The sequence below is a fragment of the Urocitellus parryii genome, chromosome 3 (genome assembly GCF_045843805.1).
Source record: "Urocitellus parryii isolate mUroPar1 chromosome 3, mUroPar1.hap1, whole genome shotgun sequence".
In the NCBI taxonomy this organism is placed as follows: Eukaryota; Metazoa; Chordata; class Mammalia; order Rodentia; family Sciuridae; genus Urocitellus; species Urocitellus parryii.
The window spans coordinates 24,769,928-24,795,123 of record NC_135533.1 but is presented as its reverse complement, the minus strand read 5'-3'; the positions used below and the strand labels follow the sequence as shown (position 1 = coordinate 24,795,123).

The window sequence follows — 25,196 nt, the reverse complement described above, 5'->3', positions numbered from 1 at the left end:
CAGCGGCAGTTATATCTAGAATTTCTGGAAGTTTTAATTTCCACCTCCCACCTCTTTATATTTGAACTTCTCATCACTTTCTTTCCCTTTTTTTCCTTTTAAATGTAATATACCATTAACAGGAATGCAAACAAAAGTCAAATAATTTATATGGTAATAACAGGATAAAATTTAAAGTGAAGAGCTTAACCAAAAGACAACAGAAAAATAAGAAATCATTAGGGTTACAAACTTTTTTTTTTTTTTTTTTTTTTTTTAGTTCTCGGCGGACACAACATCTTTGTTGGTATGTGGTGCTGAGGATCGAACCCGGGCCGCACGCATGCCAGGCGAGCGCGCTACCCCTTGAGCCACATCCCCAGCCCAGGGTTACAAACTTAAGAGAAAACAAAATATAGAATATTTTCAATCAATAATTTGGATTGAAAAGGATGAGTGAAAAGTATGAAAATCTGATATTTAAATTTTCCCAAGTATTAAATTTTCTTACTATAATTGCTTTATAGACTAGGGCTTTTCATTTTTAGAATATACATAGCTACAAATTTATTTCTGAAACTTCAAGTTACTAAAGAACATTAATATAGAGGTTAATTTTATTCTCTGGGCAATTTAAGACTGAATTAAATTTACATGGTATATATAGTTCTGGATGTTTCAAGAATTATTTGAATATTATGATTTTCTGAGATATAAAATATGCGGAAGCTTCCCTAAATTTCCAAGTACATAACTTAAAAGAGTGTTTCTGAGAGTGGCCTTGACTATTGTCTAAAAGCCAAATTCTGGCAACCTTAGGGCCATTATCTCTAGCATCATGTTTTGGCATGAGTATGTGGGTTTTTATTGGATGACTTGTGTTCATATGGTATTACAGAAACAATTCAACTCTCATTTTGTGTGCAAATTAAGAATCAAAAGTTGGAAAGCCTTCAAAAATTAAGAAGGAAAACTAAAAAGCCAGATGGACAGGTTTATCTTTACCCATTGTTTCTAACAGTGTTTATACCACACTTCAAAAGATGGCCTCATGGGGAGGTGACTATTTATCATTCAAGTCAGGAAGAGCTTTGAGGTTTAAGCCAGAGTTTCTGAGCAATGCTTAGGTATCATAATGGTTCAGCTTGATTAGAGAAATTCTAAAACTCCAAGTCACAAGATTTCTAACTCTTCTTAATTTATGTGATATAAGAAAAATAAAGATTATTATTCCTGCATCAAACATTCAATTTTCCAACAAATTCTCCCTGAATGTCCATCATCTCTCAGACATTACTAGACTTCTAGGATATACATCAACGAGCCCAAAAGACCAAGATTTTAGCCCTGGTGAGGCTTACAAAAAGAAGGACAATAAATAATCATAGTAAGTAATCACATAATATGTTATACAACTTAACACAAAAAAAAAAAAAGTAACACAGAGAAAAAGAGGTCAAAATTGCTGGGTAACAGAAGGGAGATGATGTAAAATTTAAAACATGTTTGGAAGGGTTAGGCCTCACTGAGTAGTTCTAAAATAGATGAAGGAGTCCACCAAGTTCAGATACTGGAGACGTGTGTCCTTTACACAGGAGCAGCCATGCAGAAATACATTAGGGTAGAATGTACCCAGTACGATAAAGAAAATGAAAAGACCAATGAGGACAGTGTGTGGTAACTTAGGAAAAAAGAAAAGATTCATTATATGCAAGTATAACTGGAAAAAAAAATGTTCAGGGTCAATGCAAAAATCTAAACTGAACGTGAGTTAGCAAGCCAATGTAAGTATAATTATCAGATTAATTCATAGGAAATGACATCATGTTTCATTATACTTGAACATTATTTTCTTTAATATGATCATTAAGGAGATTATTCATTGATTGGTACTACATCACACTCAGCAATACTTCCCTTATGACATGATGACACAGTTACACATAGTATTTATCAAAAAATGTGTCCTCCTCTTGCCCTTTAAGACTGAGTTTCATGTAACATCATATCTTATTAATCTTTGTATCCTAAGTGTCAACTGGATGAGTTACTGATTAAGAGAAATGGATGGAATAAAGAAAACAAGGTAAAAAATTAGGGGGGAAAAGAAAGGTTTTTTAAAAAAGAAAAAAAAAAGCCAAGAAAGTATTTACAAAGTCAAACTTCAGGCATCTGCTCCAGTAAAAGAATAGACAACTCAGGCTATTACTCATTTCCAAAGCAGAGCAAAAGTAAGAGTAAAATTTAGTAGAGAAAAATATAAAGGTGAGGGCTGGGATTGTGGCTCAGTGGTAGAGCGCTCACCTAGCACGGGCGGGACCTGGGTTCGATTCTCAGCACCACATAAAAATAAAGGCACTGTATTGTGTCCATCTACAAAAAAGATTCATACTCATTCTCATATTCTCTCTCTCTCTCTCTCTCTCTCTCAAAAAAAATATATATATATATATATATATAAAGGTGATAGTAAAGGAATGGTTCTTAGGGCTTATGGTGGTTGTGCTCTGCACCAAACTATCCAGCTTCCTAAAGTAACTGGAGATTAAGCAGTTGGAATTTTATGGATTATGATGAAAAAGTGAGATCCTCCTAATTTGAGGAAATTATAAATTTATTTTTTAATAAATTCATTGTAGTCCCATGAATTTGGAAAATGCACAGTCATGTAACTAAATCCATAGGATCCATAATGGTTCCACCATGCTGATGCTATGTAGTCAACCCCCTAACTTTTAACACCTAGTAATTTCTGCTCTATTCTCTGAAATTACAGTCTCACCTTTTCAAGAATGCTATATAAATAGAATCATATAATATCTAACCTTTTAGAATTTTGCCTCTTTCACTTGGAATAATGTATTTTACATTCATACATGTTATTGTGGGTAGAAATACTTTTTCCTATTTACTACTGAGATTTTCCTTTGTAAGAGTATACAACCAATTACCCTTTATCACTTGATGGATATTTGTGTTGTTTCTAATTTTGACTACTATGAATAAGACAGCTATAAAAATGTTCTGTAAACAAAAGTTTTCATTTCTCTAAAGTAAAAGAGTGGGTTCTGGGAAATAAGGGTATATTTAACTTTCTAAGAACTTCACAACCTTTCCTAAGTGGTTGTAGTATTTTGCACTCCCATCAGTCAGCAATGTATGAAGTTCTAATTTCTCCCAATTCCCCAGAACTTAATAAGTATGCAATGGTACCTTTCTGGGGTTTTAATTTGCATTTCCCAAATAACTGATGAAGCTGAGCATTTTCTCATTTTGACATACCATCTGTTTATCTTGTTGTTTTTTGTTTTGGCTTTTTATTTGTGCTGCTGGGGATTGAACCAGGGCCTTGTGCATGTGAAGTTAGCCCTCTACCAACTAGGATATATCCCTAGGCCCCCATTTGTTTATCGTTTTTTGTTTTTAGAGAGAGAGAGAAGATGTGAAATCAGCCCTCTACCAACTAAGCTATATCCTTAGGCCCCCATTTGTTTATCTTTTTTTTTTTTTAGAGAGAGAGAGAGAAAGAAGAGAGAGATATTTTTTAAATATTTATTTTTCAGTTTTCAGTGGACACAACATCTTTATTTTATTTTTATGTGGTGCTGAGGATCGAACCCAGCGCCCTGCACATGCCAGGTGAGCACGGTACTGCTTGAGCCACATCCTCAGCCCCTCTGTTTATCTTTTTTGGTGAAAGTGCCTTGAGATAAGACAGTTTGAGTCTCCAGCTTTGCTCCTCCTTTGTAAAATTATTTTGCCTATTTTAGTTACTTTGCCTAGGCATATAAGTTTTATAATTATTTTGTCTACAAAAAGCCTTCTAAAACTTTTGAGATTGCATTGTGTCCACAGATCAGTATAGAAAGAACTGACATCTTCTCTCATATAAATACATATTTTCATATAAATTTTAGAATCAGCTTATCTACAAAAAGCCTTCTAAAACTTCCAGATTGTATTGAGTCTAAAGATCATCATGGATAAGAATGAGTTTTCCAGTCCATAATGAAGAACTGTCTGTCCAAAATGTCAATATATCAATGTTGAGAAATCTTGTAAATTTCTGTAGATAGCCTTTAAGAAAGTTCTATACTGATACCTACCTTGTGAAAAGTTTTTAAAAGGAATAAGTGTTGAATTCTGTCAAATGCTTTTGTATGTATCTATGTATGTGATTTTTTCAGCATCTGTTTTTAAAAATATTTTTTAGTTATTGATGAACACAATATCTTTATTTATTTTTATGTGGTGCTGAGGATCGAACACTGCCAGTGGCTCACGTGTGCGAGGCAAGCACTTTACCACTGAGCCACAACTCCAGCCCTATTTTTCAGCATCTTAATAAATGGAAATACATTAAGTGTTTTTCAAATATTAAAGTACATCACTGAATTCCAGAGTTGTATTTGTTAATATTTTCTGAGAATTCTAGTGTCTATGCCTATGAGTGGTATTGGCATACAGTTTTGTTTTAATATTTTGTCTAATTTTGTATCAAGCTAATTGGAGCCTCATAAAAAGAATTAAGAAATGTCCTCTTTCATCCTATTTTCTAGAAGGATCTGAGTAGAATTGCCATTATTTCTTTTTTAGTAGTTTGTTGCAACCAAGAGTGAAAATACCCTAGCCTGAATCTTTCTTTATTGGAAGGTTTTAAAATACTAATTTAATCTCTTTAATAGGTATATTAAATATTTCTTAGTAAGTTTTGTAAAGATTTGCCCTTCCAGAAATTGGTCCAGTTCATCCATATTGTCAATTTTATGATTAGAATTATTTAAAGTATTCACATATTATGCTTTAAATGGAGGGCTTGTATTGATGTGCCTCATTCACTCTTAATGTTAGTCATTTGCAACCTTTCTCTTTTTGTGAGCCATCTAGAATTTTACAAATTTCATTAATGTTTTCAAGATATTAAACTGATCATATTTATTGTTTTATTTCACTGGCTTCTGTTTTTACCTTTATTGTTGTCTTCATTCTGCTTGCTTTCGATTGAATTTGCTCTTCTTTCTTTAGTTTCTTAAAGTAAAAGCTTGAATTATTGACTTGAGGTCTTCCTCTTTTCTACATAAGCTTTTAATACTTTAAATTTCTATATCTGCACTAACTTAATTGCATTCTTAAAATTTCATATTATGCATTTTAATTTTTCATTTGTTTGAAAATACTTTATAATTTTCCTTGATACTTCCTCTTTATTTGTGAGTTCTTAAAAAGTATGTTTTTAAGTTTCCAAATATTCAGTGATTTTCAGATATCTTTCTGTTCTTGATTTCTGGTATAATTTTGTTATGATCAGAAAACATACACTGAATAAATTCTTCAAATTTTTAAGGTTTTCTTAAGTTCTGTTGAAGGTCTATCTTTCTGAATGTTCTATTTTCCTTTAAAAAGAATGTACATTCTGCTTTTGAGGAATGCTTTATAAATGTCAATTATGAATGTGGCATGTTTTATAAATGTTCATTAAGTCAACTAGTCCTAACATTGCCCAGATCTTTAGATCTTCTCTGTCTACCTTGGTTTGATTATTCTGAGAGGAATGCTAAAGATGCCAAATATAATTGTGGAGTTTCCTAATAGCAGCTATTTTTAGTTGCATATAGATGTAGTATTTTTCATGTTTTCATCACAAATTTGCTCACTTCTTTATATGTAAATGTACACCTTCATCCCTGTCAATTTTGATTGTTCTGAAATCTACTTTGACATTAATGTAGCCACTCCAGATTTTTTTTTTCAGTTAGTTCTGCATGGAGTAACTTTTCCTATCCTTTAGCCTATGTTATCAATATACTTAAAAGTGGGATTCTTTATCTATAGAGTCATTTTTAACCTAATGAAAATATCTCTTTTTATTGATGTTTAAACTATTAATATACAAAGTAACTACTAACATGGTTGGATTTAGGTCCACCATTTTATTGTTTGCTTTCTTTCTGTCATTCTCCCTTTCTTTCCTATACTTTTGCAGGTTTTTAGCATCCCATTTTAACTTATTTAATAGGTTTTTTTTTATAACTCTTAGTATTTTTATAGTCACTGCTTTAAGGATTACAATATAATGCCTAACTCTTAATAGTCAATACATTTTACCATGTCAAGTAACATATAGCCCTTTGCTTTCCAGCCTGTTTTAAATGTCACTTTTATTACATATAAGAACATTAAAGCCTCCCACAAGCAATGACATAATTTTCACTTTCAATAGTTATTTTTGAAAGGTCTTAAGAGAAGAAAAACAATCTGCCATATTTACTTGAATATTTACCATTTCTGTTGCTCTTTCTTCACTCACGAAGTTCCAAGTTTTCTTCTGATATCACTTCTTGGAGCCCAAAAACTTTTGTTAGCACTGGTTTTAGTCCAGGTGTGCTAATGACAATTCTGAGTTTTTCTGAAATTTCTTTATTTCATCGTCATTTCTGAAGTGTGTTTTCACTGAGTATAGAATTGTGAGTTAGCAGTTGTTTTCTTTCAGAACTTTAAAGATGCTGTTCCACTGTCTTCTGTCTTTCATGGTTCCTGTTGAAAAACCTGCAGTCATTTGAATTGTTGTTTCCTCAACATAATAAATTATATTTCCCTGGTTGCTGTCAAAAAGTTTTTAATCTTTTATTTTCAGAAGTTTGATTTTGATGTTGTCTAGAAGTGGTTAACTGAATTTGTCTTTGTAGGGTTTCTGGGTTTCTTGATTTATTCAATTGTGTGTGTATGTGTACATGTGTGTATGTGTTGAGAATGTATGCGATCTACTCTCTTAGTCATTTTCAAGTACAAATTATTATTAACTACAGTCACGGTAATGTACTAGATTGCACTTTTGTAGATATTTTCCCATTCCTCTCTGTAATCAACTTTACATAGCCTTTGGTAATCAACTTTATTCTCTGTAATTAGAAGTTTGACTTTTTTTTTCTTTGTAACACAGATTCCACATGTAAGTGATATCATATAGTATTTGTCTTTTTGTGCCTGGCTTCTCTTAGCATAGTGTCATCCTCTTAAGTTTATCCAAATTATTACAAATGGCAGAATTTCCTGCATTGTTAAGGCTGAATCGTATTCCTTGTGTACATGTACAATAGTTTCTTTATCCATCTATTTGTCAATGGTTATCAAATGGTTATCCATCTACTTGTCAAGAATTTTCAAAATACCAATGGGTATTTAGGTTGTATTCATATCTTAGTTATTGTGAATATTGTAAATAATGTCGCAGTAAATCTGAAAGTGCAAATGTCTCTTTGAAATAGTGATGTTATTTCTTTTTTCTATATGCTCAGAAGAGAAATTTCTGGATCATGTTTTAGTTCTACTTTTAATTTTTTGAGTCATCTCAATTCTGTGTTCCATAAAAGCTATCCTAATTTGCATTTTCACCAACAGCATTCGAGGGATCCCTTTTCACCAATATTTGTTTCTTTTAATGTTCTGATAATAGCATCCTAACAGGTGTGAGGTGATAGTTTTTACTTGTATTTCCTTGATGATAATGATATGAATATCTCTTTGTATACCTACTAGCCATTTGCATACCTTTTTTGTAAAAATGTCTATTCAGGGCCTTTCCAATTTTTTAATCAGTTTTTAAATCTGTTTTGCTATTGAGTTGTATGAGTTTCTTATATATCCTGGGTATTTTAACCCATAAGTGATATATGGTTTATAAATATTTTCTCCATTCTGTCAGTTATCTTTTCATCTTGTTTACTGTTTTCTGTGAAGAAACAATTTGATATAGTTCAATTTGTTTATTTCTGTTTTGTTGTATGTGCTTTTTGTGTCAAATCTTAAAAAAAGAAATCATTGCTGAGATCAGTGTCAAGGAGCTTTTCCCCTATGTTTTATTCTAAGTTTTACATTTCAGGCCATAACCTTAACTCTTTAATAACCCTCTTTACGGGTCCAATTTTACCTTTGTGGATGTAGATAAACAAGTTTTTTTTTTTTAAGAGAGAGTGAGAGAGGGGAGAGAGAGAGAGAGAGAGAGAGAGAGAGAGAGAGAGAGAGAGAGAGAGAATTTTTTAATATTTATTTTTTTAGTTCTCGGCGGACACAACATCTTTGTATGTGGTGCTGAGGATCGAACCCGGGCCGCACGCATGCCAGGCAAGCGCGCTACCGCTTGAGCCACATCCCCAGCCCCGATAAACAAGTTTTTGAACAGTATTTTTTTTGTGCAGTCTATCCTTCCCACATCATGCACTTATTGAAAATTATGTGGAGAATAATTTGTGGGCTCTCTATTCTGTTCCATTGGTGTATATGTCTGTGTTTATGTTCTTACAATACTGCATTGATTACTATAGCTCTGTAATATACTTCAAATCAGGAAGTGTGACACCTGAAGCTTCATTCTATTTGCTCAGGATTGCTCTGGCTAGTCAGGATCTTTTGTAATTCCATAATAATTTCAGGATTTGTTTATTTTTCTGTGAAAAATCTCATTGGAATTTTGTTAGGTACTGCATTGAATCTGTATGCACATTCTTTTTTCCCTTTCTTTCTTTTTCTTTTTTTTTTTTTTTTTTAGGTACTGGGGATTGAACTCAGGGGCCCTCAATCACAGAGCCACATCCCCAGCACTATTTTGTATTTTATTTACAGATAGGGTTTCACTGAGTTGTTTAGTGCCTCTCCATTGCTGCAGCTGGTTTTGAACTTGAGATCCTCCTGTCTCAGCCTCCTGAGCTTCTGGTATTACAGGCGTGTACCACCACACCCGGCTATCCTTTTAACTATGCATACAAACTATGAACATGGGATATCTTTCCTTTCATTTGTGTGTTTTTCAATGTCTTCCATCAATGTTTTACAGTTTTCATTGTACAGAGTTTGGGTATTTTATTCCTTCAATACTATGATAAACAGAACTATTTGCTTAATTTTTTTAGCTTATTATTGGTACATATAAATGCAATTGACTTTTGTATGTTGATTTTTGTATTCTGAAGCTTTACTTAATTTGTTTATTCTAACAGTTTTTTTGTGGAGTCTTCAGGGTTTTGTACATACAAGATCATGTAATCTGCAAACAGGGATAATTTATCTTCTCCCTTTCCAATATGGGCACTGTGTTAGATTTTCATCACTCTCACCACAATACCTGACAAGAACAAATTAGAGGAGAAAAAAGTTTATTTTGGCTTACAGTATCAGAGGTTTAGTTCAAGATTGGCCAACAATATTGCTCTAGACCCAAGATGAGACAGAACATCATAGCAAAGGAAGGCATGGGAGAGGAATACTACTCCACTCATGGTGGAGAGAGAAGAAAAAAGGCTTCTGGGAAGATGAACACTTCCTCTGTACCCCTAGTGATCTACCTCTTCCAGCCACACATCACCTGCCTACAAGTTAGTCTATTCAAATTAGAATGGACCCATTCGATTATAGCTCTCATAATCTAATCATTTCACGTTTGAATATCTCTGCATCAACACATGTATCCAAGCCATAAGAAACTTATTTTTCTTGCGTTATTAATCTGGATAGGACTTCCAGTATATGTTGAATAGGAGTGGTGAAAGTGGGCATCCACGTGTTGTTTCTGATCTCAAGAGAATACCTTTCAGCTTTTCCATTGAGCATAATATTAACTGTGGGCTTGCCATATGTGGCCTTTACTATGTTAAGGTACATTCCTTCTTAATTGTTAAGAAGTTTTATCATAAAAGAATGCTGATTTTGTCAAATAGCTTGCTGAGATTCTTGAATCTACATTTCTTGTCACCATATCCAGAAATTTTTAGCTACTATTTCTCCAAATGTATCTTCTGGTGAAATCTTTTCCTCTGCTCCTTCTGTGCCTCCAATGACACAGTGTAATGTATTTTTCTTTTGTCTGAGAGGTTCCTGAGACCCTGTTCATTTTTTTTCTTCTATTCTTCAGATTAGATAATTTTTTTTTTTTTTGGTGGTGCAGGGGATTGAACCCAGGGTCTTCTGCATGCAAAGTAAGCACTCTACCAACTGAGTTGTATTCGCAGACCTTATTGATGTACTTTTAAATTCACATATGCATTTCTATTATTTTTATTCTGCTACATAACTTCATCTAGTCAGTGTTTTATTTTGGATAGTTTACTTTTTAAGTTACAAATTTACCATGGTTCTTTTTCAAGATTTTATTTCTTTACTCAGAACATCAATTTTTCTCTTCAAGAGGGTTTGCTCTTCATAATGGAAGATGGTTATAATGGATACTGAAACATCTTTGCCTGATGATTCCAACATCTGGGTCACCTCAGGATGGGTATGTTGATAGTCTTTTCCTTTGAGAATTAGTCAAACTTTTTTGTTTTGTTTTGTTTTTGTATGTAAGGCAATTTTTGTAGTTTATTCTGATTTTTTTAATCTTATATTCAGACTCTTTGAGTCCTATTAAAAGCTTTTAGAGTACATAGACTTTTTTGTTTGGTTTGACAGGGAGTCAGATTTAGATAGTAAATCCTTGCCTCAAGTGAGCAGAGGTACTAATACAAGTTTAGTTTATAAAGCCTTAAGCTTCTTTTGGTGCATGTGCCACTCAGGGACTTGGAGGATTCCTAGCTCTGTTTTCAAAGTCTTGGGATAGTTAGGATCAAAATAGAATTATGACATTCTCTTTACCAGTTCTCTCTTCCCTGAAAAACATGCCAGCTCCTAGATACCTCATTGTTCAAGTCATTCTAGAAGGATAAAAATGTTTCTCTTAGAATTCTTACTTACTACACTGTAACAGTTCTGAAGGACTCAAGCCCCCTCTTGGGGGGATAAAAGAGAAAAGAGACTAGGAATTCCTTAATACTCTTTGGCTTGAAGAAGCTTCTTTTCCTGATCCTCTGATAAAAAAGAAAAGGTTACTGTTGGAGGTTTTTGCTAGATACTTGAATTAAAAATGATGATATAGGAGAAGAAAAATATACTAGTCACACATTCCTACACTGGTTCTTCAAATTTTAATTTCCCTTCCCAACCTAACTGCTATGGTTTACTTTTAAAGTATCAAGTATACAAGCAGTTTTCTGTATTCTGTCTAGAGTTTTTGCTGTAATAAATGGGAGGGTGCTATGAACTAAGTTATGCTCCCCTGAAATTCATATGCAAAACCTCTTTCTCTTGTTTAGCTATATTTGGGGACAGGACTTGTAATGAGGCAAGTAGAGTTAAATGAAGTATAAGGGTGGAGCTAGAGACACCAAAGAACTCTTTTTCCCTTTCCAACATGTGAGAACACAGTGGAAAACTGACCATCTACCTATAAGCCAGGAAGAGAGTCCTGTCTGGAAAGTGAATCATTCTGCTTCCTTGATCTTGGACTTCCCATCCTCCAGAACTGGAAAATAAACTTCTGTTACTTAAGCTTCTTAGTTCATAGTATTTTGTTACAGCAGCTGTACTTATTCCACCTTGGCAAACATTTTTAGTTAGCTTTCTGAATAGTAACTTTTGATGGTTATAATATATAAAAATGTACATACAGAATATAAAAAAGAAGAAAATAGAACCCAAGTTATTGAAGAAAATATAGAAGAGAAAAAATAATAATTTTCCTTATGGAAGTCATTACAAATAAAAAAATATAGTGAAAAAATTAGAATTCAATAATACATAGAAGAGGAAGAAGAAAAAACACCTGTAGGCAAAACTTATTAAGAAGTAATTAGATAAACAGGAATAGAGAGAGAAAAGGGGAAAATGTTGCTGAACTAGAAAATAAATGGTTATTTAGCAAACAAATGATCAACAAAGCCTCAAGTTAGTTATTTAAAAGACTAATAAAACTGACATATCTCTGCCAATACTTATCAAGAAAAAAAAGAAATGGATAACCACAAAATAAAAAAGAACTAAAAACAAAAATATTGAAGCAAACAAAATAATGAATAACTGATATTAAAAAACACAAAGGGACCAACTAGCTAATGTCTGTGTGGAAAGTCTTACCAAGTGTTCATTGACATAAATTTTTTAAAAATTTTTTTTTAGTTGTGGGTGGACACAGTTCGTTTATTTATTTATTTATTTATTTATTTGTGGTGCTGAGGCTCAAACCCAGTACCTCATACATGAAAGGCAAGCACTCTTGCCACTGAGCCACAAACCCAGCCCATTGACAGAATTTTTGATTCACTCATTAACAGCAGCATCAATTAAATATGTCATATTCCTCACAGGAGGGAGATAGCTGATAAATGATAAGAAAAGGAAGTGTTTTTTAAAAAATCAGAATCCTAGTTTGAACAATGTCATAAAGATATAAAAATTTAGTCTTTACAACTCCTTAGAGAATTTTAACTTTTAAAAAATCACATCTATTTTAAGTGGTAACATTCAAGAAAAAATTCTTTCTACCTAACTAAATACTTTCAAATTAACAGTATATAGAGCTGGGGTTGTAGCTCAGTGGTAGAGCATTTGCCTAGCATGTGTGAGGCACTGGGTTCAATTCTCAGCACTGCATAATAATGGTTCATTGACAACTAAAAAAATTCTTTTAGAATTAATATTTTATATAGTAGGCAATTGTGACAACAATTCAGAAAAATATAGATCATAAGAAAAGCTTAAGCAGACCTACAAGCATTAAAGAACATAGATTAGTAGTTAAAATCCTCTTTTTCTCCCCACCCCCAACCTATACAGTTTTACAGGCAAATTCTACTAAATGATGATTCCAAGCTTATACAAAATTCTTCCAAATAACTAAAAAAGATTAAAAACCTCCAAACATTTTATGAGGCTACTAAAACTTTTATTTAAAAAAGCCAGTACAAAACAAAAAAATTACAGACAAATTTTACTGTGAGTATAGAATCAAACTTCTAAAATATTAGCAAACTAAATTCTAAATCAGAAAAAAAATATATTAAAACAATATCTGAGGGGCTGGGGCTGTGGTTCAATGATAGTGCACTTGCCTGGCATGTGTGAGGCACTGGGTTTGATTCTCAGCACTGCATATAAATAAAGGTCTATCAACAACTAAAAAATAAAACTAAAAAAAAAATTTTAAAAAACCAATATCTCAGTGTCCAGTTGGATTTATCCTAAGAATATATAAATAATTCAACACTAGGAAAACTAGGGCTGGGGCTGGGGCTCAGTGGTAGAGCACTTGCCTGGCACATGTTCCTCAGAACCACATAAAAATAAAATAAAGATACTGTGTCCACATACAACTAAAAAAATACACATTAAAAAATTATTGATGCAATTATTCACCTTAAAAAAAAGTGACTTCTGGATCTAGGACAAGATAAAATAGCTGTGCTTTCTTGCTAAATACAACTAAAAACCTTGGACATTACATATAAAACGTAAGATTCTGAAGGTGGAGATAAAAGGAAGACTTGCCAAGGACCTCAGAAACTGAGGAATGACATGATAGGAACTTCCTTGGGCCTTCTTTTTGCCTCATAAATCCCACAGTGTGTTGGATACCTCAGCAATCTTGATGTGCAGTACAAATACAGGAACAAAAGGTTGCTGTCTCCTCTTGAGTTTTCTAAATTATGTGTGGTGGGAGACAAAATTGTAACACTATCTGATGTGGTCATAAAATATGTATAATAGGGCCAAGGTTGTGGCTCAGTGATAGAGCGCTTGCCTAGCATGCGTGAGGAACTGGGTTCGATCCCCAGCACCACGTAAAAATAAACAAATAAAATAAAGGTATTGTAGCCATCTACAGCTAAAAAAATTTAAAAATATGTATAATACATACTTGAAATGATTATACTATAAAGCAGTGGGGCAAAGGGCATAAGGTAACTTTTTAATTTCAGACTAGAAAATGATACCAAATAGACTGTGCCAAGACTTTCTATACATATTCATGTATATAAATAGACAAATATCTTGAACAACCAGTGAAAAACCTGCACAAAAAAAAGATACAGTCAAGAACAATAGATAATTAAAAGTGAAATTCTAAAAAATGTGCAAATAACCCATAAGAAGACAGGAAAAAGAAAATAAAGAAACCGAGAAGGAACAAACACAAAACTAAAAATTAAAATAAAAAATATCTATTATATTCACCTACATTTTCTCTCATTGTATTCTTCCTTTCTTCCTGATATCCCAAAGCTCTTTATCAGTTCTTTTTTGCCAAAAGAAGATTCTTTAGCCATTACTTGTAGGTAAGTCTGCTGAGACCAAATTTTTAGCTTTCTTTCATACAAAAGGTCTTAATTTTCCCTCAATTTCTCAAGGGAATTCTGTATTATATAGCATTCTGTGTTGACAACTCTAGTCTTTCGGCATTGGAAATATATTGAGCCACTATCTTTTGGGCTCCATGGTTTCTTTTTTTTGGGGGGGGGCAGGGGGCCCCATGGTTTCTGACAAGAAATCTCTTGACATTAGAGTTGTTTTTTTAACTAAAGACAAGGAGTCATTTTTCTCTGGCTATTTTCAACATGGTCTCTTTGTCTCTAATTCTCAGAAGTTTAATTATGTTGAGGTATGGATTTCTTTCAGTTTTTCCTCTTGGAATTTGCTCAGTTTCTTGCAGCTATGTGTTCATGTCTCTTGCCAAGTTTGGGTAATTTTCAACCATTATTTCAGTATTTTTTCAGTACCATCATCTTTCTCCTCTCTTTTAAGAACTCTGATGACAGGAGTCATCTTCTATTATAATTCCAGCAGGTCCCTGAGGCTCTGTTCATTTAAGTCTAATTTTTCTGTTATGATTAGGAAATATCTATTCTATCTTCTAGTCTACTGATTCTTTTTATCCCATGTCCATTTTCCTGTTGGGCCCATTGACTGAGCTTTCTATTTTGATTTTGTATTTTTTCAGCACCAAACTTTCACTTGGTTCTTTATATCTTCTATTTCTTTACTGAGGCTTTCTATTTTTTTCTGTTTGTTAAGTACGTTTGTAATTGCTCACTGAAATATTTTTATCATGGACATTTTATAATCATTGTCATTAATTCTAACACCTCTGACATCTCAGTGTTGACATCTATTGTCTTCTGTGTTCTTCCTATTTCTTGGTATGATGAGTGATTTTCATCTGAAACCTGGTTATGCTCATATTATTTGAGATTCTGGATCTTATTTGAACTTTCTGTTTTAACTGAATTTATATGACACTACTCCAGAAGGGAAAGTGGGGGTGGGTACCACTTCATTACTGTTAAGTAGAGGGAGAAGTCCAAAATTTCCCAACTGGCCTCCACTGAAATCCAAGGGGGAGTTCTCATTAATGCTAATGGGGATATAAGTCTACACTTCCTACATGGTCTCCACTCACATTGCACTGGGTGGCCTCCCTTCTGCTGGGTGACAGTAAAAGCCATAACTCTTTTAACAGGCCCTTCTGATGCCACCTCAGCATGATAGGAAAATAACACCTCATTATTGCTAGGTGAGATGGAAGAACAGGCTCCCCTATGTATTGTGGTGTACATCAACAGCAGGAAAGGCTCATGAACAGGCAGGAGGGAAGAGCTGCAGCTCCTGTTGGGTGTTTTTGATCCTACCCTCATTGTGGTTTTGGGATACCCTGAAAAACATACAGCCTCATAAGGATAGAATTCTGAGCTGCCTATTCGGCTTTTTCTGGAGTGGATGATGCCATAGTTTTTCTGTGGTGTTTAGCTAAGGTAGAACAGATTACTGTCTAAAAGTTTTCTTTTTTGCTAGGTTGCTCTCTTCCTTGTTGTTTGGCTAAAGAGAACAGGGTCTTCCTAGGATTTTATTCTGTTTTGTTTTCTGTGCCTACTGACATTTGTAGATTCCTGGCTTATCTGGTACCCAATGTGGGATGTATGAAATAAAAAGAAAATCCAGGAAACCTACTACTGTAGCATTCCTAAGGTTCCCAGGCAATCTTTCTTCTTCTATCTTTCAGAGTCTCCTTGTGCTTCTATTATCTAAAATGTCCAGGGATTGGGGTTGTACTTAGTGACTGATAATTATGTCAATTTCATCTTCTCAAAAGTAGAAGTCCTCCTAATTGTTTTCCCTGTTTAATAGAACGAATAAGTCATGAGGGCAAGGATTTTTGTTTTATTCAGTAATATATGCCCAGTACAACAGTACCTCACTAAATAGTAACTGAATAAATAAGTGAACAAACATATTTATAGATCACCCATTATTTTGGGGGGCAGTGGAGGGAACCAGGGTTTGAACTCAGGGGCACTCAACCACTGAGCCACATCCCCAGCCCTATTTTGTATTTATTTAGATAGGGTCTCACTGAGTTGCTTAGTGCCTCACCATTGCTGAGGCTGGCTTTGAAATGGCAATCCTCCTGTCTCAGCTTCCTGAGGCTCTGGGATTATAGGCGTGTGCCACTGCATTCAACACAGTATAGTTTTGAATGAGTAATCAGAATTTTAAGTGGCTTAGTGACACTGAATAAAACTGAAGTATGAATAACACTGCAAGAAAGGTAATGGTAAATCATGACACAACTAACAAGTTAAAAAAAAAAAACAGACCAGCTGTTTTTTTCCTCAAAGAATTAAGCTTTTTGAAGCTACCCATTTAATTTTAACTAAAACTAACTTTGTTTTGAATAATGAGTCTTTTATATCTAACTTCTCTTCATTTTGCCATTTTTGTTTTATCTTGTTTTCCTTGGTGTCCAAAACCAACCTTTGTGTTTTTCCTTTTTCCCAAACATGCTCTTCCTTTCAGGTTTTCTTGGGTAATGGCCACATAGAGTCTGGAATATCTATATCAGACTTCTTCTCAGCTTTCTCTTACCCAGCCAACCAATTTCTAGGAGTTCTTTACTCTATCAATGCATACCATATTTTATTTCTTCTTTGTTTTTGCATACCATATTTTCTACTTTTACAGGCTACTCTTTTTTTCTTTCTTTTCTCCTGGAAAAACCTTAGACTTTATCAAGTCTTTTTCTTTTCTTTCTTTCTTTTTTTTTTTTTAGTTATTGTTGGACACAATACCTTTATTTTATTTTATTTATTTATATGTGGTGCTGAGGATGTAACTCAGGGACACACACATGCTAGGCAAGCACTGTACCACCAAAACCCCAGGCCCAATCAACTCCTTTTCTTTTTAAAAACTTCTTTAAAAAAATGTTTTTGGACTGACAAAATTAAATACATACATATCAAATGCAATATAATGTAATGATATGGAATACAAATGGTATCAAATGCAAATAATATATATGGTACAGATTGTCCATAAATACATATATAGAATGTAGCTAATTAACATTCATTACATTTCTGTCTTAGTTTGTTCTGTGCTGCTACAACAGAATACCTGAGAGTGAATAATCTTTAAAAAACCAGAAATTTATTCTCAGTTCTGGAGGCTGGGAAGTCCAAGATAAAGGTTCCAGTAGGTTTGGTGTCTGATGAGAGTCTAGTGCATGCTTTTGAGAAGCACTCAAAATGTTGTGTCCTTCAGAGAAAAGGAATACTTTATTCTCCCACAGCAAAAAAGCAGAAAGGAAAAAAAAAAAGGACAAACTCTTTCTGTCAAGCCCTTTTATATGCACATTAGTCCATTCACCAGAACTTAATTCAAATGCAATCTAAACAAGTCCCATACACCCCACTTACCAACACCATTACACTGGAAGCTAAATTCCCAACACATTATTTTCAGACATAGCACTCACATACTATGATTGTATATGTGTGTGCGTACATGTGTGTGAAGAGAACATAAAACACACTCTCTTAGAAATGTTATAATATCCAATAAACTGTTAACTATAGTTTTCAAATTGTACAACAGATCTTTTGAACATATTCCTGCTACCTAATCAAAAATTTTTATCTTTTGACCAACATGTCCCCACCACCTTATAATCACCATTCTACTCTCTACTTGTAGGAGATCAAAATTTTTTAGATCCCACATATAAGTGAGACAATGCAGTATGGGCCTTTTTATATCTGGGTTCATTTCATTTAACATGTCTTCCAGGTTCATCCACATTGTCACAAATGACAGAATTTCCTTCTCTTTAAAGGCTGAATGGTACTCCACCGTGTACATATAACAGTTTCTTCATCTATTCATCTTCGATGGACACTTAAATTGATTCCTTATCTTGGATAATGAGAATAATTCAATTCTGCAATTAACACGGGAATACTAATATTACTTTGACATACTGATTTCATTTTTTTTTTTTTTGGATTTGTATCCAGAAGTGGGATTTCTTGATCGTAAGAGAGTTCTCTTTTCACTTAAAATAAGAACTTCCATACTGTTTCTATAATGGTTATACTACATTCCCACCAGTAGGGCAACAGTACATAACCTTGCCAGTACTTGTTTATTCAAGTCTTTTGCCCATTTTGTGATCAGGTTATTTGTTTTTTCACTGTTTGGGTTATTTAAGTTCCTTACGTATTTTGTATATGAACTCCTTATCAGATTTGTGGTTTACAAATATTTTCTCCCATTCTGTGGGTTTCTCTTTACTCTGTTGATTATTTCCTTGGTCAAACAGAAACATTTTAGTTTGATCTAATTCCAGATGTCTATTTTTGCTTTTTTTGCCTGCCCTTTTGAATTCATATTAAAAAAAAAAACATTGCTCAGATGAGACTAATATCAGAGAGATATTCCCGTTTTCTTCTAGTAGCTTTATTTATTATTTATTATCTAGGTCTTACATTTAAATCTTTGATCCACTTTGATTTTTGTATATGGTATGAGATAAAGGTTTAATTTAATTCTTCTGCATGCATGTCAATATTCAATTGTGTTAACACTATTTACTGAAGATGCTATCCTTTATATCTCTGGTTTACTTCATCTAAAATCAATGTTTGGATTTATGTTTGGACTCTATATGCTATTCCATTGGTTTAGCTGTCCTTGTTTATGCCAACACCATGCTATTTTGATTATTGTAGCTTTGTAATATAATTTGATGTCTCTGGTCTGCAGTCTCAAGTTTTGTTTTTTTTGCTCTCAGATTTACTTAGGCTATTCAGAATCTTTTGTGGTTTTATGTCAATTTCAGGATTTTTTTTCTGTTGAAAATGTCATTGTAATTTTGATAGCCACTGCATTGAATTTATAGATAGTTTGGGCAGTATCGATATTTTATGCATATTCATCTTCTAATCCATGAACATGGGGTTAGCTTTCCACTTACACTCATGTCCCATATAACAAGATTTCACTCAACAGTAGATAATATGTACCATGGTGATCCTATAGATTGTATCTCTTAGTGATGTTGTAGCCACCTTATTTTGTATAAATACAGTCTATGATGTTTGCACATTGATGAACAATGCATTTCTCAAAATGTATCCCCACCTTAAGCAACACATGACCATAATTGGATTTTTCATAGTCATCTCACCTATCTCTAAAATGGTTGACAAAAGAAATTATATTGCATTTATCCTTATCAAACTTCAGCTCAGATAAACTAATTTAGAGAAAAAGAAGATCAGAAGTAATCAACTTTTAAAAAGTCTTGGGATTTCACATGGGTTCAACTTCATGTCAACCAAATATGTGAGGTAGAAATAAAAACAAAAATCAATGTAATTTAAAATTCTGACTAGTACAGAATTTAGCCTATCTGAAGTATTTTACATAACCCAAATTTTAAGACAAATCAGTGATAAATCAGAAGAATAGCTAAGTCTGTGGTGATTCCAGAAGATTGAAGGAACTAGAAATATCTTACAAGAGAAAAAAAGCAAATGAGGGAAATATTAATTTTAAAATATTTATTAAGCACATTTTTTAAAGTAGTAGAAAATGATAGTCTTACTTTTTCTAGGATATGTCAGAGAAGTAGGGATTAATCATAGAATATTAAAAATGAAAGTAGCAGAAAAAGATCAAAGCATAGAAGATAGGTTAGTTTTGCATACCTAAGATCTTCCTAACAATGTGAACTGTCCAAAAAAATATGAATGGACTACTTTAATAAATTCCCAGATATCAGAAGTATTTACACAAAAAACTATATGTCCACCAGTTAGAAATATTGTTGAGTGGATTATTTCAGTGGGAGACAAGACTAGTACAGAACAGTGTTTCTTAATCTGGGATCCTTGGTGCTACCTGAAATGGTGGTATGGAGTTGTGGAGTGGGAAGTGCAATTGTTGCTGTGCAAGAAAAATGCCTAAATTCAAAACCCTGGCTTCAACAAAACATTCCACTTATATACCCAGCTTCTGCAGTAGTATTTTTTGGAGGATTGTGGGTTGTGGGTGGACACAATACCTTTATTTTATATATTTATTTTTATGTGGTGCTGAGAATCAAACCCAGTGCCTCACTCATATCAGGCAAGTGTTCTACCATTGAGCTACACCCCCAGCCTCGCAATGGCTTTTATTAGCATATGTGGGGGTCATATTAAAAGAAGAAAGTCTCTTTCATTTTTAATATTCTATAATTAATCCCTACTTCTCAGACATATTCTAGAAAAAGTAAGACCATCATCTTATTGAGGGATTACTGCAAATATGATTAATGTCTATGATTTAAAAGCCTCCTTTTCTTCAGTAATGGGTCTTTCAGAGTGAATTAAATAATTGTGTCATCGATTCAATTTACCTATGTCAGCATAGCTTATATTGTATCTGAGGGAGATTTTCTTTCTCTGGAAAAATTTAACGTTTAAACCAAATGTACTTTACTTTAAAAATAAGTAGTACATGAAGAAAAATAAATCTTAAAATCTCATAAATCTATATATTTTAAATGTATACTTATATAAAGAAAAATTTGTAAAAGTTAATATATAACTAAATTTTAAGCGAACACAGGGTACTATCAAATTTTATATAACCTATTCAAAAGTAAAATAAATATATAATATATTAGAAACTAAAAAATGGAAAATAATATACAAAAGTTCCAGATACTTGAGCCTTTAAAATATTCATTTTAAATTTATATATCATTTCTTATTCATATTTATATCTATTACAGTGATCATAATAGTCAGTTTATAGGGACTTTTTTTAAGTGTATTTTTAATTACTGATCTTACCTAGTCTAGAAAATTAACACAAAATCTTACTGCTTCAGCTTTCTTGTGGTCTTAATCCCATTAAGCAGAATTCTTATCTATAGATCAACTAGGAACTAAATGTTCATTATAGTATTTTTCAAAAGTGACAGTAATATACGTGATTGTTTAGAAGTAATTCTGAAGGTTCACAGTATGTATTATGTATTCAGAAGAAGTAATTCTGAAGGTTCACAATCTGTATTTTGTATTCAGAAGAAGGCAGTCTAGCATGTAGGAGAAGTCCAATTACATGGTAGTAAGTCTGCAAAAATCACTCATCAAGGAAATTTCAGCACAGCCTTATTCTTTTCTGTTGAAAGTTTTCTATACATTTTGTGAGAGTATTGTGTACTAAATGTATACCAAATCAAGGGAAGTTGGGTCTTAAGATAAAAAGCTTGTTAACATAAGGCACACTAGGGTCTCCTGTGTTCTATATGGTTTTTGGTCAGGTATTATTTATAAATTTATGTTTATAGTTTTAAAATATGATCGTCACACAATATAATAACACTGAAAATACCTCAAAATACATCCATATCTTTGTTTTTATAAAAACATATTTTTAATAAAAAGCAATATATTAATGGCAGGAAACTGGGCAGGGGGGAAAAGTACAGCAATAACCTTCGAAGATGCAAAATAATCAACTTCAATAGAAAAGCATCAGTGATATTATAGACACCATTTTAACTGCATATGGTTAACAGAATTCAGATTTTGTTTTTCCTCCCATGTGAGTGCATCTCTTTGCTATGGGCCAATAAGACTACTACTCAAATGATCTAATGCTTAGTAAAACTTTGATGCTGTCAACATCAAAAAGTACAGAATACAAAAAGCCTCTAGATTACTCTTGGGAGATTCTTATAAATTCTAGTAACAAGGTAGATTACTATGATAAATTTAAAACTACGCTATTAACACTTTAAAGATTAAATTAAAAATAAAACATAATCATTAGTTTTCTTTTGAAGACTAGATAATGGGATTAATGTAAAAAGTCATTATTTTTAGTAAGATTTATACTATTTAATTCTTGATATTTTTATAGATATATTTTTTAAATGTTAGATTTCAGAGAAAACATAGCTACCATTATTCCCCTTTAAATTTTAAGAGATATATATTTACTGATTAAGGAAAACTCAAGTCAAACATCTCTTTTACATCTTTTTTAACCTACTCAATGCCAAAAAATTTCAAAGATTTCTAATTTAAAGGAGTAGATGCTAAGAAATCAAAGTGCCTTGCCTGCTCTTTTATAAACTCATTAAAATATCATCTAGTAACCTTTGGGATGGGCTATCATTTAATTTTAAACTTTTATTATTATTTTTGGAAAACAACTTTGTTCTTGAACATGGCAATAAATATACTTGACATTTTTAACACATCCTAGAGATAGTGTAAAATTGAGAACAGAAATTCTGTTCTAGGAACAAAGGTCAAAAGATTATGCATTGTGAAAGCAGTTTTATGTTTCTTAAGATGTAGATGGCTACTATCTAAAACACACCATACTGTATTGTTTCTTAAAATTTCAAGATTTTATATATATATAAACTTTGAGGAGAATGAATAATACAGTAATGCTGTTACCTTTTAGCCGGTGACTTAGAATCTGTTCCAAAATAGCTGCAAAATTGTTAAATTCAGGAGAGGAATCATCAATTGTCTCAAAGCAAGATCGATCAATGAGGGTCTTCACAGAAAACCTAAGGAGGGGATAAAAAGATTATTGTTGCTTTTAGGCAGAGTTAATTCATTCACCATGTAAGTATAAAAAAACTGGGATAAAGGCAATTTGGGGAAGAATTATAGAAATATTTTATAAGATTGTATATTCTGAAAATCCTATTTATTCAAATTCACTCTGTAAATAGATAAATTCAAATAAAAACTAAGCTTTTCACTTGTACACTTAATATATGGTACGGTCTGAATATGTGCCTTCCCCAGATTCATATGTTCATATCTGAACCCCAAAGCAATAGTACCAAGAGGTGAAGTTTCTGGGAGGTGATGCTCTTTTATTGACATCCTTGTGGAAAAGGTCCAAGGGAGGTTGCTTGCTTCTTCTGCCCAGTAAGGATATACAGAAGGCACCAAACAGGAGCAATGTCCTTTACCAAACAATTAATCTGCTAGCACCTTAATCATGGTGCCTCCAAAACTGAAAAATACATTCATATTATTTATAAATTCCCAGTCTAAGGTACTTTGGTATAGCAGCCTGAAAAGTTTAAGATACTACCTATTCACCAAACTAAGACTTTAAAATAGCTCTCTGGGGCTGGGGCTATAGCTCAGTGGCAGAACGCTTGCCTAGCACTGTGAGGCACTAGGTTCAATCCTTAGCACCACATAAAAAAATAAATAAATGCTGTCCATCTACAACTACAAAAAAAATTTTTAAATAAATATAAAATAGCTCTCTGTCCTCACAGTTATAAAAATCAGAATCAAAATAAGATCTAAACTATTAATTCCAAACTACTCAAAAGCCACAATTTGCTATGGTTTACTTATGATTTTTCAACTTTTTGATGGTGTAAAAGTATACTCACAAAATTATTTTTCACCTTCAGTACAGTATTCAATAAATTACATGAACTATTCAACACTTTATTATAAAATAGGATTTGTGTTAGATGATTTTGTTCAACTGCAGAAAAAAAGTAAGTGTTCTGAACATTTTTAAGGTGGGTGAAGCTAAGCTACAATGTTTGGAAGGTTGGGTATATTAAACTATTTTTTATTTATAACATTTTCATTTTATAATAGATTTATCAGGATATAACCCCACTTTAAGTCCAGAAAAATCTGAGAATTAGTAATAAATTTGATTTTGAGACTTCAGAGTTTTTGAACACAAAATAGAATAAAAAAGGATGTGAGCATTCATAAATTGCAAACCCAGTTTGTTTTTATTTTTGTTTTTATATCAGGGATTGAACACAGGGGTGCTTAACTACTGAGACACATCCCCAGCCCTTTTTTATTTTGAGACAGGGCCTTGTTAAGTTGTTTAGGGCTTCCTTAAGTTTCTCAGGCTGCCTTTGAACTTGCAATACCTCCTGCCTCAGCCAGAAATGCTGGTATTATAAGCATGTACCACCACAACTGCCTAAATCCAGATTTTTATAAGTTGTAGATAAGAAAACCTGCACATCTATAAATAATACTTATATTTGTTCTTCTTATCAGAATGTCCTTTCTATTTCTGATTGTCAAAGATCAAAAAATTTTTAGGTCTCAGCTCAAACGCTATCTCTTCAATGAAGAATTATCTACCTTCATATTCCTAACACTAACTAGCATTTTGTTTACATCTCTCTTAAGAGACAATTACAGTTTAACTTACAGCCATTACTTGTGCTGCCTATCCCTATCTTGTTAAAATACAAATTCCTCCAGGGCAGAAACATGCCATCTGCATGGTGGTATCTTCCTCAGCACCTAGGACAATGTCTTCAACATTGTACTTAAGAAATACTTATTGATTTATTTGAAAATTCTGTAGTGAAAGAATGGCAAAGAAATGTTCAAATGCCTACCAATGTCGTGGCAAAATAAAAGTTTATTTTTTTAACATGTATAGATTTGCATATTCACCATCAAAATCAGGATACAAAACACTGTCACTTCTAACAATTCCTTTGTCCCGTGCCTTTATAGTTCTGCCTTATAGGGAAGACAGATCTGAGTGCCCAAGACAAACAGTGGGGAATGAAGAAGATTGCTAGGAGAACTGCTAAATTTTCCTATAAAAGATATTATGTGCATGATAAAAACCTAAGATGGTGAATCTTAAAGCACCAAATTACTTTTAACTCAACGCCTGACTAAAAAACTAAAACAAAAACCAAATTCCAAATACCCTAAAGCATATTAAACACAACTTCTGTTATTTCTAAGTACAAAAAGGAGAGTGAAAAAGCATTTTAAATAATTTCTATTATATTAAGGTTAATAATGAAGAAGAAGAATATTCCGCAGCTTTGCTTGATCATATGTATTTAAGCTCTCCTATCAACATGAACCAAAACTTCAGAAGGCAAATCAGTTCCTCAGAATCTGTGTTTTACTTCCAACTATTTAAATCTTCCCACTCAACACTTACTGTTCTAAGTCATGTAGTTAGCTCCATTATGCCAGAGTAATGAGAATCTTTCTGCTATAACACAGCAACTAGTTAAGATGTGCTATAAAAAC

At 32.9% G+C, this 25,196-nt stretch overlaps 1 protein-coding gene across 7 annotated transcripts in view; it reads right to left on the bottom strand.

Moving 5' to 3' along the window:
* Window positions 1–25,196, bottom strand: part of Rundc3b (RUN domain containing 3B) — a 143,242-nt gene that overhangs the window by 104,898 nt on the left and 13,148 nt on the right. For all 7 annotated transcript variants that reach the window (XM_026399369.2, XM_077796692.1, XM_026399372.1 and 4 more), the window contains exon 2: window positions 22,581–22,696. In XM_026399369.2, the coding sequence (XP_026255154.1) occupies window positions 22,581–22,696 (116 nt within the window). The remainder of the gene's footprint in view (window positions 1–22,580; window positions 22,697–25,196) is intronic.